This window comes from Erpetoichthys calabaricus, chromosome 7 (assembly GCF_900747795.2).
Source record: "Erpetoichthys calabaricus chromosome 7, fErpCal1.3, whole genome shotgun sequence".
In the NCBI taxonomy this organism is placed as follows: domain Eukaryota; kingdom Metazoa; phylum Chordata; class Cladistia; order Polypteriformes; family Polypteridae; genus Erpetoichthys; species Erpetoichthys calabaricus.
This window is the reverse complement of record NC_041400.2, coordinates 75,342,576-75,361,671: the sequence shown is the minus strand read 5'-3', so window position 1 is coordinate 75,361,671 and position 19,096 is coordinate 75,342,576. Positions and strand designations below refer to the sequence as shown.

General features: G+C 39.5%; 1 protein-coding gene across 3 annotated transcripts in view; it reads right to left on the bottom strand.

Annotated features, from left to right (window-relative positions):
* Positions 1–19,096, bottom strand: part of kiaa1328 (KIAA1328 ortholog) — a 427,478-nt gene that overhangs the window by 309,809 nt on the left and 98,573 nt on the right. For all 3 annotated transcript variants that reach the window (XM_051930087.1, XM_051930086.1, XM_051930088.1), the window contains one exon: positions 5,906–6,021. In XM_051930087.1, coding sequence (XP_051786047.1) covers positions 5,906–6,021 — 116 coding nt within the window. The remainder of the gene's footprint in view (positions 1–5,905; positions 6,022–19,096) is intronic.

Here is a 19,096-nt window from a genome sequence, read left to right as displayed (position 1 = left end):
AGCTGCTGCCCCCGCGACCTGACCTCGGATAAGCGGGAGACAATGGATGGATGGATGGATGGATGGATGGATCTCGATATCATACACGTGTATGCACAGTTGCTACTAAAAGTATTAGTATAATCTGTTTTGAAAACATCAACTTGAATTTGACTTGGTCAGTTTCTACTTACAATGTGATGCTTCTCATTTCAACAGCTGAATAGCATTGTGGCTTAGCTGGTTAATATGTGTTGCCAAGATCAGGGTTCAACTCCAGCATGAGGTGACCACATTTCTCTTAACACATACTTTCAAATCAAAATAGTAAATAAATAAGCATTGTTAAAAATAAAATAGTGAATAATGTGAGAATTTTTGTTTTGTGCAGATGATTTGCCCCAGAGGACATCAAAACTGCAATTTTAGAATTTAAGGAATTGCTAAAGGTTGATTTAATTTAAAGTATAAGCAGCTATGCAGCATGAAAAGTCAGAAAATTTCACTCTCCACTATCTATGACTTGATTAATGACACTCTTCACATTCATAGCCAGACTGTGCTAGAAAAATTCCAGGGTCACACTTTGATTTGATGGTGACAATTCCTTCATTGCATAAATTACAGATTACAATAGGAATCCTGGGAAAATGTTTAACCTTTTTCATTTCATTTTGTAGTTATATTAGGTAAGTCTGTTTATTTCAGTAGCTAAAATTAAGTTTTTATGCTTATGTTTATAGGGCTGACTTGGTACAATTATAATTGTATTGTCACCATCACTGTAATCTATTTCATAGGCTAACATTCTAAACAGATTGCTCAGCTTATATGCGTTTTCTGAAATGTATCTCCTCAAGAGCATATTGTTTCAAAACAGTCTTACAGATAGACATTAACATAAGTGACTGAACCTCCTCCTTTTCTTTTAGAAATTGCCAAACCATTGCTTTGTACCAAACCCCTTCACATATCTTACCTATTTGTGTTGGTCCTTTTCTCATATCCACCTTGTATCTAATGTAACTGATTCAAACTCAGCTCCTTCGGGTTTTTGATTGGATTAAAATTGTTCAACAGTTAAGTACATCGCATATATTGGAAAGAGGAAGGGTGGGGGTGGGGAAGTGCAAGGCTGATTCAATTACCCTAAGTTCTTGTCAATAAGCCGCGGCTTATCTAAGGAAAAAAGTTGTGAAAATGAAAAAATAGAATATCGGCTTATACATAAGTCCGGCATATACATCCATCGCGGGGGTTGCGTTCCAGAGCCACCCGCGAAATAAGAATATCCGCGAAGTAGAAACCATATGTTTATATGGTTATTTTTATATTGTCATGCTTGGGTCACAGATTTGCGCAGAAACACAGGAGGTTGTAGAGAGACAGGAACGTTATTCAAACACTGCAAACAAACATTTGTCTCTTTTTCAAAAGTTTAAACTGTGCTCCATGACAAGACAGAGATGACAGTTCTGTCTCACAATTAAAAGAATGCAAACATATCTTCCTTTTCAAAGGAGTGCAAAGCAAGCAGTCAAAAAAAAAATCAATAGGGCTTTTTGGCTTTTAAGTATGCGAAGCACCGCCGGTACAAAGCTGTTGAAGGCGGCAGCTCACACCCCCTCTGTCAGGAGCAGGAAGAGAGAGGAAGAGAGAGAGAGAGAGAGACAGATAAAAAAAATCAATACGTGCCCTTTGAGCTTTTAAGTATGCGAAGCTCCGTGCAGCATGTCCTTCAGGAAGCAGCTGCACACAGCCCCCCTGCTCACACCCCCCTACGTCAGCGCAAGAGAGAGAGAGAGAGAGAGAAAGTAAGCTGGATAGCTTCTCAGCCATCTGCCAATAGCGTCCCTTGTATGAAATCAACTGGGCAAACCAACTGAGGAAGCATGTACCAGAAATTAAAAGACCCATTGTCCGCAGAAATCCGCGATATATATTTAAAAATGCTTACATATAAAATCACAATTTAAATGACCGCTACGCGCTCGTGTCGACTCGGCGACGCCCAGAGCAGAAAGAACGCGCTCCGGCCGCTCCAACCGCGCCATGCGGGGAGTGAGAGAGACGCCAATATCTCACACTCTCTCCCCCCTTAAAGAAATTAAATGGGCGCGAGTGAGACCACTGACCTCCCTCCCTTCTATTAGTTATAGGTTATAGTACGTTCGGCTTATCCATGAGTCCGGCTTATCTATGATACGATTTTATTTTAAAAATTCGTATGATTTTTGGTCTCCGGCTAATACATGAGTCCGGCTTATAGACAAGAACTTAGGGTAATTTCAGTGTTCACAGACAGGGGAGACACTAGTATGCAATGTTACCTTTCCAGTACTGAGCAAAATAGCTCCCAAATTCCTGTCCATACCAGTCATGGGATTGCCATCAGAGGGACTGTTTAATGCTAGAGACCATGTAGTCACATGTCAGCGTTCATGTCTGAAACCAGCAAAGTTGACATGCAGGTGTTCTTGACAAAAAGAAAAAAGACTGCAATAAGTGTTGAGAAGAAAGAGCAGTATGTAAGGTTTCTGATTTTTGGAGTAATTTTAAAATTCTAGTTGTTCAGCACTATATCCTATAGTGGCAGCCTTTGTGAAAAAAAGTCCAAAAAGTTAAATGCTAGTTTTCTACAAATAAATGTTTTATTTGAATGTGCAATATTTATATATTTTGTGTAATGTTTAGACACTATTTCTACTATATTTACTGATCACTTTGATGATTATTCTATGGTTTGACAATTTATAAGCTAAGTAATATTGGAATATCAGTAAATAACATTGTATTGATCAGTGATTGTGAAATATTTAGATGCTGCTCTGAGCCACAAGTCACAGCTTTGGCGATAATTTGTTTGTTTGCTTGTTCTATGTCAATGTAAAAATATAATAAATGTGTCATTCTTGCATTTGCATTAGAATATAAAGCATTTAATATTTTGATGGTATCTCATGTGGTAATTCTCCAACATGTTTTATATCAATTACACTGTGAATATTGAACTAAAGCTTGACCTTAAAAAATTATATTGAAAATTAGATATTTTCTTCTAATCGTTCAGCCCTAATGGCAAGTAATGTATTAGAAAAGAATAAAAAATTATACAGTAACATTCCGACACATAAAAGATTTATGAGAAAGATGTAATTCAGTTGTATGTATTTAGATGTATATAGTTTAATTGAATATTTATCAACAGTATGATGTCATCCATCCATCCATTATCCAACCCGCAATATCCTTGGTTTGATCTTGTAATGTGCCCATGAATGACACAATTAAATGAAATATATTATTATTACTGTTTGCATTTTCTACAGAAGAAATCTACTTCGAATTTGCTCTTTGAGGATGTAATCCTGAAAAGCACACATCACAGTACATTCCTGTTCTACAGAATAAAAGTTTAAAACCAATAAAAGTCTAAACAATATTCACCTTAAATTCCATAATTTAAGAAGAGATTGTTTCCAATTCTTGACCTAGATTTGAAAGGGCTCTTCGCTATTAGAGTGCCATTTAAACCTTTCACTGCTCCACCTTGTGGAATTTCACTGATCGAACAACTATCACTGATCCACCTGGTAGTTTTTCAAACTAGTGTAATCACATTACTAAAAATTTCAGGCACAGTAGAGGCACAGTACCAGAAGATAACACACTATTCCTCACTCATTCTTCTTGGCTGCATCTCTAGATGCCAAAATCCATCAACTATTCAAACAGAATTAGAACTACGTTTAACACATATATAACAAATATAACTGTTGCTTCTAAACAGCATATGCAAATTAAAAATTAATGGGCTAATCATCTATTGCCCCATTATATGGAGCATTTTTCATAGATATTGGTCTATTCTTTTGTATCAAACCTTTAAAATAAAATAGCCCAGAAAGTGGTAAAGGTCGTCCTCACAGGTGGAGCAGTGGTAGTGCTGCTGCTTTGCACACGTGCTACACTGAATGGATCAACGTGTGTCTACCCGGCGCCGAGAGGCGTGGCTAAGCTGTTGAACCCCATTCGTGATGGAGACTGGGGCTTGCAATTGTTCCCCACAAACGAGGAATTCCCAGTAAGTGCGGGTCATACGCTCGCACTGATTAAGTCCCTGCCCTTTGTACACACCCCCTGTTGCTACTACCATGGTCTGGTGACTTGGTGGATTATATATAGAAAAGCAGCCGGAACCGCAATGAAGAACAATGATAAGTCAACGTGGCTCAGAGGTGCATGTGGACTGTAGCAGAGACAAAAGCGACTGAGGCGGTGTTTGGAAGATGAACAGTCAACGTGACTCACAGGTGCATGTGGACTGTACACAAACGAAAGCGACTCAGGTGAGGAGTTGGGGGCGGGCACATGAGCAGGCAGTGCGTACTGAACGATGACTAAGAGATGACTAAGAAATCAGCAGACTAGAATGGCGGGGGGGCCGGGGCAGAATGGGCATCCTTCCCCTCTTACTGTTCCGCCCTCCACGCCCAAGCGCCGTCCAGCCCCGTCCCTCGCTCTGGGAGGTGGAGGCGCGATGGTGGTCCTCCAGTTTTGAGTCACGGACAATTGTATGTTGCCCTCTCCAGAGTTCCATCTTTTCATTCACCTACAGTCATATCCTCAAACCCACCCCATTTGGACAACTGTGTCTTTCAGGAAGTGTTCACCCATCAATACATAATTATGTGGCGTATGCTACGCTGCAGGTTGGCTAGTGGGAACTAAACACATAGTGAAAAACATCTGAGAATCAAAAAACCAGATAATCTAAGAATTAAATGCACAGTTTCAAGGCAAAGGGGTTGTTTAAGAATCTGACAGCAAGGAATATGACGCAACTTTATCCTTAACAACTTTTAAACCCATCGAATAATTGGTGAGAGGCCATGACCACCAAGGACACACCTATACAGACACTAACCTGGCCATGGTAAACAGGATGCAAAATGGTGCCCACCCAATATGGCAGCAAAATTAATATAACAACATCAAAAGTAAATTGAAATCACCAAAATTAAGGACATATTTGTAGCCTATAGTTCTGAGAACCCCTACTTAGAGTGCAAGATCATCCCAAATGACTGATGGAAACAGACAAAAATTACATAAAGTCAATACAAAAGGAACTCTTAATACAATAAACGCACAATTTACTAAACCTCATTTTAGTAGACTATGGATGCTGTGGACGAAATTTCTTGATCTGATCTTTGAACATGAAAAAATACTATACTTTTGCCACATAAACTATTATTTGTTAAGTCACAAATAAGTTAAAAGAAAATATGTCTGATTTATTTACTGAAAAATAAATACTAGAACTACAGAAGGTTTGGAGAAGAATGTTTAAATGTCAAATACCATTAAACAGCAAAACATGTCATGTAGCAAACCTAGTTTCTCATTTAAATATTCTAAATCTGTGGGTTAATTTTTAGAAATTACAGAGAAATCAAGAACATAAGAACAGTGATTAAGGGTATACATATTAAGACTCTCCTTTAACTTTTACTGCATGTAAACATCACAATTTTCTCACATTCACTACATGACTGGAATTTGCTGAAGGGCTGTGGCACAAGAGAGAAAAAATTAGTGAAGGATACTGGGAAAAGAGGAATGGTTTCCTTTAACTGTAACTACTATTTTTATTATAGAAGGAGTTAAGAAATTGAAAATGTGTAAGTTAATCTAAACTATTAACTTTGCTATTGTATTATTGGGATATCTTAAATTTTAATTTAGGCAAATGCTGCCAATTACTAATACTGAAACAATCATAAAAAGTCTTTTCTAAAAAACTGATAGCAGGTTTTAGGACTGACACTAAAGGTTGATCATATTAATTACACGTTTACTGTTGTATCTATTGCTCACCCACTTGCCAAGCTTTAAAGAAAAAACTATGTCGAAAGGATATCTTCCCTTTCATGTTCAATTAGTTTGTTCTGCTTCTCCAACTGCTGTATTCTCTTTTCAAATGACTCTTGTTCCGCTTTGAAACGTTCCACACTCTCTTCTTTTTCTTCGCTCAGTCTACATGCAACAAGAGAGGAAAATTAATTTCTACATGTTTTCAAGAGGCAGAGTTAAGAACAGGGGTTAATCATTTTCATGTTTTCAGCTGTGTTTTAACCTCTGGGGTCTGCCATCAGTCAGTTATCTGGAATAAATTAACTATCTCACTTATTAAATTCTTATTGTATAAGCATCCTATTACGAACTTTTCATTACAATGTTAATACCAGTAACATCATGGAGAAAATTAATCTTAAACTATTCACCCATCCATCTGCCACACCCAATTATCAAGAGCAGTGTTGCAGGGCAGCTGGGATTCATATATAATTTTAACAAGATCGCTGAAGAAGTTTGACTAAACAACTAAGGAACTTAGCTGGAAGCTGCTTGTCTGTAAGTTGAATAAATTGTTACTTAAGACAGCTAGCTAGAAATATTGAACTCAAAGACCAACAGACAAAGGAACTAGTCAAAGTAATATGCCACAGCACAGGTTATAAAATATTGTTTGTCAAAACAAAATCCAGAATAATAAGAAAGAAATGGAACATACATCACACTAGCAAAACAACACTACAAAATACTAATACTACACTAATTTTCCTTTCACTGTGTAAATTAACTCTTAAGGTTTGCCTAACAATTATGCTAATATTAGCACCAGTACCCGGTGTTGCCCAAGTAAGTAATTTTAAGGTAGAACTATTGTGACAGGCATTTAGGGCCATTACCCAGCCGGGACGCCAGCAGGATGGAAGGGAGAGAGTATCTGCACGGCACTACGTCCACCGGGACGCTACAGGGCACGCTGGGTGTTGCAGTTTGGCACTGATCCGATGCGTTCCGTGGGGGTCGCCAGAGGGAGCTGCAGAGTCCTACTTTGGGCTTTCACCACACCTGGGAGTGATTCCAGGTCTGATTAGCGAGCCACCTAGAACATTCCAGGGGCCAACACAAAAGGAGCTGCCACACTCCACTTAAGGTGCCGGAGTTGGCCGGAAGAGGACAAAGCTTGCCAGAAGAGGAGTGAAGGCGGAATGACAAAGGGAGAAGAAAGGAAGAAGACGGGACTGTATATTTGGTACTTGGTGTACTATGCTGGTGAGGGGAGCGAGGAAGACATGTGCTGTGCTGAACTTGTGTCTCTGCCTGTCTGTGTTGGGGTTGGCGCAGCTGGAGCGACCCTGGTTTCCACACTATCTAACTTCAATAAATATTAGTGTTTTTCAAAGTGTACTGTCGCAAAGACAAATGATGAGTCAAAACATTTATTGCACAGAATAGTCATGCATCATAGAAATTCATAATTATTATGACTATTGATGCTGAATTTATTTCAGGGGACGGAGTCTGGGGAAAGGCACTATCTTTACAATTCACTATAGTACAAAGGAAACACCCATGACCTTCCTCTGCATCAACCTCCCAGATACCTCCAGGGTCAAAATTTGGGGATCCAGAGTAATCTGTTTCTTTCTTCCTAACAAAGTGGGATGTGTGCGCAAAATTTTGTTGAAATTGAAACAAGGCTATGGAATTGTATAGAGAAAAAAAAGCCACACCCACACCGCATTCAGCGTTACATATACAGTGGAACCTCGGTTCACGTCCATAATTCGTTCCAAAACTTTGGTCGTGAACCGAAGCAATTTCCCCCATAGGATTGTATGTAAATACAATTAATCCGTTCCAGACCATACGAACTGTATGTAAATATATATTTTTTTAAGTTTTTAAGCACAAATATAGTTAGTTAAACCATAGAATGCACAGCGTAATAGTAAACTAAATGTAAAAACATTGAACAACAGAGAAAACTAACACTGCAATAGTTCGCGCTATAGCGCTACCAACCGTTGGCTAAAAACACTTTTTTAATGAGTTTTAAGCACAGGGATAAAAATGAACATTTAAAAAAATCCGTAATTTAATAAACCACCAAGAAAAGTAACATTGCAACAATGCACGCTACGAACCGATCGCTGTAAACAGAAGTGAAAACAAAATCAAGCCCAGTGCATTCTTTAACTGCCTTCCTATCTTATGCGTCCAGCTCTCTCTCTCGCACTGCCTGTGTGTGTGTGTGTGTCTGTCTCTCTCTCACGCTGCCTGTGTGTGTGTGCGCATCTCTCTCTCGTGCTGCCTGTGTGTGTGCGCGTCTCTCTCTCTCGCGCGCTGCCTGTGTGTGTGCGCGTCTCTCTCTCTCGCGCTGCCTGTGTGTGTGCGCGTCTCTCTCGCTGCCTGTGTGTGCGCGTCTCTCTCTCTCGCGCTGCCTGTGTGTGTGCGCGTCTCTCTCTCTCTCGTGCTGCCTGTGTGTGTGCGCGTCTCTCTCTCTCGCGCGCTGCCTGTGTGTGTGCGCGTCTCTCTCTCGCGCGCTGCCTGTGTGTGTGCGCGTCTCTCTCTCTCGCTGCCTGTGTGTGTGCGCGTCTCTCTCTCTCTCTCTCTCGCTGCCTGTGTGTGTGCGCGTCTCTCTCGCTGCCTGTGTGTGTGCGCATCTCTCTCTCTTTCTCGCGCTGCCTGTGTGTGTGTGTGTGTCGCTCGCTCTCTCTCACTCTCTTGCTCGCTGCACAGGAAATGCACAGGGAGAGACTGAACATGTACAAACTGAAAGGGAAACTGGCTTGTTCGTATACCAAGTGTGTGGTCGTGAACCGAGGAAAAAGTTTGGCGAACTTTTTGGTTGTAAACCGATTTGTACGTGTACCAAGACGTTCGTGAACCGAGGTTCCACTGTATTAGATTACTTTGGCAAAAAAATGCTTCTCTTTTTGATCTATAAAATCAGTAACTTCCAAAATCATTATTCTTTTTCCATATGTTATTTTGGTGCTCAGGAGGTTTATTCCTTTTTTATTGTGTGACCTGGCTGGATATACAGGAAGATAAACCATTATTACCACATCATTTATATTGAGAAGGTTGCTTTAACACTAAAATTATCAGAGCCTATAAAAAATTCATAATCCCGGCCCACCTTAAATCCATTCGCACCTCTCTGTCAGCATCTTTTGTGTTGTAAATGTGTCGATCAACACAAGCAGCCTACTATCCCACCCCCCCACCCACGAACGCAGAAAGGGCAGAAAGTTCTTTCAACTCAAGGCTGTTTACCTGCGTGTGAGTTGCCAGGAGTTGTAAAGGGTAAATAATATATCATTATTTAGAATACATGCATTTCATGTGTGTTCTGTGTATACAAAAATCTATGTAAATACATCATTAAAACAGAAACGTTTTTCAGGTTTTAGTGTAAGTTGCTAGGAGTTGTAAAGAGTAAATAATATATCATTATTTAGAATACATGCATTTCATGTGTGTTCTGTGTATACAAAAATCTATGTAAATACATCATTAAAACAGAAACGTTTTTCATGTTTTAGTAATAAGTGACAAAATGTAGACATGTATTGTACAATGTGTGAAGCCTGAAGACCAAATATAAAATAAACACTTTCACAAAAGGTACAAGTATAACCAAATAAGTGCGCTTTAATTCAAGAATATAACTGCAGAAAAAGAACTTACGTTAGGGTGCAAAATTGACACGCCCTTAATATGACCACTTTGGTGGTGCAGCAGTAAGAACTGCTGACTCGTAATCAAGATGTTCATGGTTCGATCCAAGATGCTTCTGTTTTGAGTAGTGAGCTGCTCTTAATCTTACTATTATAGAATAAAAACGTACATTTGATTCGAGTCTGTAACAGCCAGTGTAAATGTATGGTACTTATAAAGGTTAGCGTTTTTTTGTTTTTTTTTAATTCAGTTTTATTCTCTCAGTCACCTTCACACTCGCCCCGATCTGACACTGCTGTTTTCAAATAAACACGTGCTATAGCAGAGGTGAACTCAGATTCTACATCGGAGAAAGAGAACAGAAGCCCTCCCCGCAAGAAGCGTCAACTCACACATAAGAACAATGCAGCTGCACCAGGCGTAAAGTGGAAAGATGGCACCATTTGGAAATCATATATATGTTACTTATCTAAAAGCCACATTGAATGTTATTTACCTATTTACCAAAACTACACAATCAGCTCTTTAACTCTTTTAGGGCTAATCTTTTTTTGTTTCTTTTCTCACAGGGCTGAATATTTTTCCAAAAACTAACTTTTTTAAAAAAAAGAAGAACACAAAGCAATTGTTTAACATATCAAATCAGCAAAAAATATTTACTTCTGACAAATGTTACTGTCTTGCATGTTGTAAGAGCCTGCATACTATATGATTTCACATACATAACACATACATGTTACACAGCAAAGTCCAGCAAAGTGTGATATCGCTCAAAGCAGCCAATTGCATGCATTGCCACATTGCACTGCTTACAATATGTGTTGCACCGGTGCCTCCTTTTCAATTGTCTGTTGCTGCACTTTCTCACATATATTGTTAGTGTGTACTGTAGAGAAACAAGTCACCCGTTTGACATCGTGCCATGCCAATGCCACCAAGTTTTCTGCCTGCATGAAAACTGGATTGTCACCTCTTTTCCTCTTCTGCCTGTCTGGCTTCAACTATGAAGACCTGTGTCTCCTGTTCACCCTCACTGTGCCACAAGCTCCAATTCACTTGCTCTGTAGCTCCATGAACAATTCTTGTAACGTATAAAAATTGTCCATGTACACAACATGACCCAAATGTTCATAGCCCTGAAGCAGCTCCAGCACAACCTGACTTGTCAAGGGACAGTTCTCTCTTTGAAAGAAATACTTTCCTGTATATGTAATTACTTTCAGGCAGAAACCAGTGTTTGCTTCTGCCAGTACAAAATCCTTTATGCCATACTTTGTGGGCTTGTCTGGCATATATTGTCAGAAAAAAGGTGTCCCTTTTATTTTATCATAGATTCATGCACAGAGAAATCACGCCAGGCTGATAAAACTGTTTATATGTTGGTTCCACAATGTCAAGCTGGGGCTGAACTTTATACATGGGGTTATAGCCTGGCTCACCCTTTGGGATTTGCTTCTGGTTATCACAGAAATGAACAAAACTTTGCAGCAGCACGTACCTATCACGCGGCATAACCTGTCCAAAGCAACCAGAGGACAAAGCACGTTTGGACCAATGCTCCCTTAAGTTATATCACCAGTCGAGTCCCATCTCTATTTGTCATGCCACAAAGCCCTTCATCTCATCTTTTGTTGTGGGTTTCCACTTAGAAAAACGAGAATGCACTACAAGCTCAGCCTACGATTCAAAAAATTGCTCTGCATACCGATTTGTCTCATCTGACAGTAGTTGAAAAGCAGCATCAGGAGAGAGCAGTGGCTGGTAATCTGTCGTGTCCAATCTGTCTTGTGAAGTCCGGTAGCCAGTTTGACTCCCACGGATCAATGTCTGGGTATTCCTCCCACACGAACCTTACCGCAGGTACGTCGGCTGCGAGAATGCACTAAGCTGGCGGCCGAATAGCTGGGGCGGCATCGGCTGGTGTCCAATCAGCTGATGCCAGTTCCTTACTCTTTTGCTCAATCTCCTCATCACTGTCAACAAAATCAGATTCTGAAAAATCAGAGCCCAACTCAATGATAATGTGCAAAACATCGTCTGCTGAGTATTTTCTTTTCTGCACTCGCTTCGCTCCCTCGTGAGATGTCGATGCCATCTTGTCTTTGTTTACATTTCGTAACTCATGCACACGCAAGGATTAGATGCCGAGTCAATGAGTCTAACATTCCTCCAAGCAGAGAGGGAATGCCTGTGACATAACAGTGAGTTTTGTCGCTATTAACAGCTGATTGTCACCCTCTACCTCTGGATGTCAACTTTTGTCGAAATGCGCCCTCAACCCCTCCTGTCGACAAAAGTCAACACCCACCCTAAAAGAGTTAATTAATGTCAAGCCATCTTTAAGCTTAGAATGCTGATTCTTCAAAACTTTTAAGAAACACTGAAATATCTTCGTAGTACATGTTTAATTATTCCATCCATCCAGGGTCGTGCCAATCCCAGCAAGCAAACATGCAGAGTCAGGAACAATCCCTGAATGGAGCACCAGCTCATCGCTACCACTGCCCAGAGTCCTCGCATATTTAATCATTAACAATACACATTATTTAAATGAAGTTAAAAAATGCATCTGTGTAATGTAATACATATACTTTACTGAATTTCATCTTAAAAATGATATCAAGAGCTCCAATAAGATAGCGCCTGGAAATCTAAGTCGACTTTGGAGCCAGTCGTCATCATCTGTAAATACATGCTCTATTCTATTGAATTGAATTCCTTTATTGTTATTGTATGGTACAATGAGATTCAATACGCAAATTCTCCATAAACTTATTTTCCAATAAAATGGTAAAATAACAACAACAACGATAATAATAATAATATAACAAACAGTGAAAAATATACAATATGAAAGCGTAAGTGGACCAGGTTGTGCAATATTATAACTGTAATGCAAGCTTACAGTGAGGTAAATGTACTTATAAGTACAAACAATTCTACCGGGAGCACTTGATGGACTGATTGAGTGTGTTTATAGCTCTTGGGATGAAATTGTTTCTGAACCGCAAGGTCCATACAGGAAAGGCTGTGAAGCGTTTGATGAATATGAGAAGTTCAAATAGACTGTGTGCATAGCTGAGGTAGCGTGTGTTAGAAGCTGAACCCCGATAATCCTCTTTCCAATCAGCTGCTGTAGAGCTATGATTCCACACTCTGATACAGTGGGTTAAATACTCTGAGTGGTGCACTGATAGTAACAACACTAAAGTGGCTATGGTATTTGGAAAAGTTTTGCTATTCGGTGCACCATTATATGATTATAGGTTGCCTAAAATCAGATGCCTTGAACTAAAAAACGATATGCGGTTAATTTCAGGGTGTTTAATAAAGCCGCATCAAGGATGTGTATCTAAAAAACAAAGGGAAATCACACAGGAACAGTAGCACTGCTTTGACGCTGGGTGCCGCCAGTTTGCAAAACCGAGCGGAGATCTTGCGTACGCCAGGGATTGACCTTGCGTGAAAATGTGCGTGGCTTTCTGCCAAGTTTAGTTTTTATACATCACGATGTGAGCGTGGAAACGGGCATACGCAACATTTTTGTACGTACACACCATTTATACATGAGGCCCCTGGTGATTTTTTTGTGTAGAGAAGACAATTGAATGGGTTTTCACTATCAGTTGTGAGTGTAGCCATAAAAGCGATTGTCACTCTATTGCCAGGATATGTGCAAGGCTGCTCGCCCTGAATGACGAGAACACAATATTTTGTCATGTCTTTGACACAATGCTTAGGGTGAGGCATAAGAGGCTTAACTACATTTAAAGTCAAAATTTTAATAGACTGTTTGATGGTTGTGAGGTCATTAAGCTATTGTTGTACTTTAGTTGTGAGTCCTGCGGTGGGCTGGCGCCCTGCCCAGGGTTTGATTCCTGCCTTGCACCCTGTGTTGGCTGGGATTGGCTCCAACAGACCTCCGTGACCCTGTAATTAGGATATAACGGGTTGGATGATGAATGGATAGTTGTGAGTCTTGTCAACTACTCTTTTATCTCAACTTGCTCTTCTGCTAAATTAGCCTCTTCAGTTACCATATTAGTTACCTTGGGGTCACTCATTATCATTCAGTATGTGATGAGGCAAAGTGTCTAAATTTAATGTGAGTGGGAAAAAATACCAGAAGATAATAATATGAACCAAAATCGTTGCCAGTGACAGGCAAGATCAAAACCAGGAAATCAAAAATACATTGAGCAACCAAAACACTGGGGCGAAACAAAAATCAAAGTTAAAAGGTAAAGAATTGATTGAAACTAAACAAACCTTGTACTTGGCCTACTTAACACTAAAGATTGCTGTTTTTTTTCCAATTTATTAATTTTATTAAAAAAAATAACATTGTGTACAATCAAGTTGAACTTATACAACAAATGACTTTATGGTCAAACACATCAGAAAATTAAAAAAAAAAAAAAAAAGCTGGAACAAAGAAAAGATAAAACCTAAAAGAACTAAAGGGTGGAGAGTATGGGTAAAAAAAATGTGTGCTTATTATAAACTTTTATTAAATCTTGCCATATCTTAAAAACTTTTGTTGAACAGATCCTCTAAGCAAGAATTAGACATCTGGCAAGAGATCAAAGCGAATGCACAAAGCAAAAAAATCCATGGATTACGTTTTACATATTATCACTGAGTTGGACTCTGACTCATCTGACTCCAATTTTGATGCAAGTGATCTCGAGATTGAGAATGAAAATGAAAGTAAGATATCACCATCAGCTGATCAGTCCCCAGTTGATCGTGGTGCTGAAAATGCTTGTGTAGCTAATACGCCTACAGCAATGTTTGCCTGGAAGGACTGTTACTTACAGTAACAAGAGGTTCAAACTGGATTGCGTTGCACGTCCCTGTAGCCAGTAGTTTTGCCACCAATGTGCGGCTTGAGCCACAAGAGACAGCAAAATGGCAGCCATAGCACGCAGCAACAGATGTTGATTTATGTATGAAACAACTGCTTTGTGTGCTTTTCAGAAAACTGTGCTTTTTGGAAAAAATATTCAGCCCTCAGAGTTAAACCCAGCTGGGAGTTCACCAAATACAGCTGTTAGTTGGTTAGGAGTGATTGTGACATCAAGGATTTAAAAAGTATTTAAAGATTTTTGTCCAAAATAATGTTAATCTGCTGCACTGCCAAACAAGGTTATTATAGTTTTGCCTTTTTATTATTAGTTTTTATTTCTATATTTTTTCTGACCTCAGGTCAGTTCAGAAATTCAGTTTAGTTTTACTCTTCCTTCACCGTGTATTTTTAGTTTTAATTTAGTTTTTATTTTACAATGACATTTCTATTTTATTTATATACTGTATATATATTAGTTTCAGTTTTAGTTTTAGTAATTATAGTATGGTTAAAGAGCTACTATGGAGTATAGTTTTTGTGTCACAATGAGACAGAACTGTACACTTAACAGGTTTGGATACAATATGAGTTTAATGTTAGTGGAAGCTTATTACACTACACAACACAGTTTACTATTTGGTTTTGTTTTTGTCTGATAAAAACAAGCATAATCAAATCCAGGCACTGAATATGAACAATTTTATAATTTTTAAAATATTTACTATGTCATTTGTGCTGAACAAATCTGCGCTGCCTGTTGGCACTTTTTTCCTTTTCATTTTATTGCCCAGAATGGGCCAATTTGTAATGAAATTTAGGTGAATTTTCAGGTGTGAGGGTTTTTTACTCTGAATGTCTACATCTCCTGCTCCAACGACAATGTGCTTATAATGAATGCCTTCAATATTGCATTCAAAAATCTCAAATACAGTGGAACCTCGATTCACGAACGTCTCGGTACACGTACAACTCGGTTTACGACCAAAAAGTTCGCCAAACTTTTGCCTCAGTTCACGACCACACACTCGATATACGAACAAGCCAGTTTCCCTTTCGGTTTGTACATGTTCAGTCTCTCCCTGTGCATTTCCTGTGTGGCAAGCAATCAAGAGAGAGAGAGAGCGAGAGAGAGCGACACACACACACACACACACACACACATACATACAGAGACAGCGCAAGAGAAAGACGCAGACACACAGGCAGCACAAGAGAGAGAGAGACGCAGACACACAGGCAACGCGAAAGAGAGAGCTGGACGCATTAAGGTAGGAAGGCAGTTAAAGAATGCACTGGTCTTGATTTTGTTTTCACTTCTGTTTCCAGCGATCGGTTCGTAGCGTGCATTGTTGCAATGTTACTTTTCTTGGTGGTTTATTAAATTATGGATTTTTTCAAATGTTCATTTTTTTTCCCTGTGCTTAAAACTCATTAAAAAAAAGTGTTTACAGCGAGTGGTTCGGAGCGTGATTTGTTGCAATGTTACTTTTCTTGGTGGTTTATTAAATTACAGATTTTTCAAATGTTCCTTTTTTTTTTTGCCCCCTGTGCTTAAAACTCATTAAAAAAAGTTGCAAGGCTATAGCGCGAACTGCTGCAATGTTACTTTCTTGGTTGCTTGTGGTTGGTTTTTAAATAAAGTTCGGATTTGTTCAAATGTTCCTTTTTTTCCCCTGTGCTTAAAACTCATTAAAAAAAGTGTTTATACAGCGATCGGGTTGTAAGGCTATAGCGCGAACTGCTGCAATGTTACAAGACAGAGAGAGAGGGCTCGTGTGCTGCTTAGAGAGAGAGAGAGCGGGCTCGTGTGCTGCTGAGAGAGAGAGAAAAAGAGAGAGAGCATGCTCGTGTGCTGCTGAGAGAGAGAGAGAGAGAGAGAGAGAGAGAGAGAGAGCGCGGGCTCGCGTGCTGCTAAGAGAGAGAGAGCAGGCTCCCGTGCTGATGAGAGAGAGCACGTGCAGCTGAGAGCGAGTGAGCCTGCGCGTGCAGCTAAGCAGGGAGCCTGGGTGTTTGTGTCAGTGTTATTCAATGTTTTTACATTAGTTTACTATTACACTGTGCATTCTATGGTGTAATTAACTATATTTGTGCTTAAAAATCTTTAAAAAAAATGTATTTACATACAGTTCGTACAGTCTGGAACGGATTAATTGTATTTACAAACAATCCTATGGGGGAAATTGCTTCGGTTCACGACCAAATTTGTTTACGACCAGAGGTTTGGTATGAATTATGGTCGTGAACCAAGGTTCCACTGTACTGGGCTTTGTTATTTTCGACCAGCCATATTGATCTCTGATTCCATCTCAGGCACAAACAATTTATAGACAGAATTTTGCCACCTGCAGGTCTGAAAAGATATCAATAATCAGAAAAAAGAATCTACTATGTTCTGGCAGGTGTGATCATGAAAATCATGGGGGCTTAGGAAGAACAGGGCTCTTAGACTTGAATCAGTCTGTAGACCCCACCTAGCTATATTGAGAGAAACAAAGAAAAATAAGCATGTAGTGTGAAGGTTAGGGGCAGTGAGACTTGAATAGCCCATAAATAAGAACAGTAAACCCATAGTGAGCAGAGCTAGAGCAGGTAATAGGAGTATGGGCGGGCACAAAATGACAGAGACAGCATCTGAGATTAAGAACAATATATATGACATTTTCTAAACCTGTTTATCAAGGCAGGATCACAGGAAACCTGGAGCCTACCCAAGCAGGTTTGGATGCAAGGCAGGAAAAATCCCTGGTACGCAATATGTATGATATGGCTGATGTTAAGAACTAAAAGAATATGATATTTCAACTATCTGTTTTGAGAGAGAGAGAGAAAAACATTGAAAAAAGGGAGACAAATATCTTAAAACATAATTCTGCTACTGGATTATTTTCATAATATCAGGTATTTTGAGCTGTGAATATTAACTAAAAAAGATGAATCTATACATATTAATAAAAGGCAAAGCCCTCACTGACTCACTGACTGACTGACTGACTGACTGACTCACTCATCACTAATTCTCGAACTTCCCATGTAGGTGGAAGGCTGAAATTTGGCAGGCTCATTCCTTACAGCTTACTTACAAAAGTTAGGCAGGTTTCATTTCGAAATTCTACGCGTAATGGTCATAACTGGAACATATTTTTTGTCCATACACTGTAATGGAGGAGGCGGAGTCACGTATCGCGTCATCACGCCTCCTACGTAATCACGTGAACTAAAAACAAGGAAGAGATTTACAGCACGAGTCAAACGCGGGAACGAAGGTAAATGACGTTAATTTTTGACTGTCTTTTAATACTGTGTAAGCATACATATTAACACATGTGCAATTAAACGTGTGCATTTACGGGGTGATTTCTCAGGCTTAAAAGCTCGCCTTTTATCAAACGCGGGAACAAAGGTAACTGACGTTGTTCACTGTCTTTTAATACTGTGTAACCATACATATTAACACATGTGCAATTAAACGTGTGCATTTACGGGGTGATTTCTCAGGCTTAAAAGCTCGCCTTTTACTAAAAAGGTAAATGCAAAACTATTTTCAATCAGTTTATTGAAACGCTCCCGTTAAGGATTGCAATAACATAATCGCGAGATAAAAGAACGAAGTAGGGGGAAATGAAGGAGGAGCCGCAAACAGCGAAGAGCAAAAAATTAATTAAACAATTGAGAAGGAAGCGAGTGAAGCATACAAGCATGTTCATAAGGGAAACAAAGCACGGTGTAAAACGCAAGTTTAAATTAAGTTTATAGAAACGCTCCCGCTGCGGATTGCAATAACATATTCGCGAGATAAAAGTTTAATGAGAAGACACGAGGTATAAACGAACCACACGCCGTGGCGCAACGTTAGGGGCAACAGTTTCAACCATTCTATGATCTGCTTCTCGCAACTGAAAGACGGCACATGGCGGATGTTAGCCGACGTGCTGACCTCAACGTTAGGGGCTTCAACTCTGGCGCTGATGGCACATCTCAGTGCCAACACTTTGCAGACTCTACTTAAAAGACACGCCCTCCTCACTGGACAGTTAAAAAGACCAATCAAACTAACGATGACATCAAGTATTACCCAATCAAAAGTAGGAAGGAAGGCATCTTCATAAAATGCGTGTGGGATGATTTGCATGAGACGCTGCTTTAAAAAAATTGATAAAAAAAATACGGGACAAATCCCGTCCAGTATTGATTCAAAACGGGACGCGCAATTTCATTCTCAAATGCGGCACGATTCCGTATTTTAAAGGACGGGTGGCAACCCTACAGTGCCAGGTAACCACCCATACAATCAGATTGTGATTCAGACTAGGAATGCAATGAATGTAATTACCCCCGATCTACATACAAGGCGAAAGTCTTGCAACATTCAAAGATGATGGTTTGGGATAAGTACACCATACAACATAAAAGAGCTTATGAAGCCTTGAACCGAAAAAAGCAAGACCTCAGAGATCGTAAAAAAAAAAATAGGAGGTAATGTCGTTTTACTCGCTGTAGATTTTAGTCAAACATTACCAGTTATTCCACGTGGGAGACCAGCAGATGAACTCAACGCGTGTTTAAAATCCATGCTTCTCCCACGCTCGGTTATATGTCGAGTGTTCTCGGGTAGGTACACCAAAAAATGTATACATTTAAGCATGTAATGGGCAAACAAAAAATGAGGTATACCCGAAGGCACTGCAGTAGTACTTAATCTAACTTTACTTCTTAAATGGTAATGTT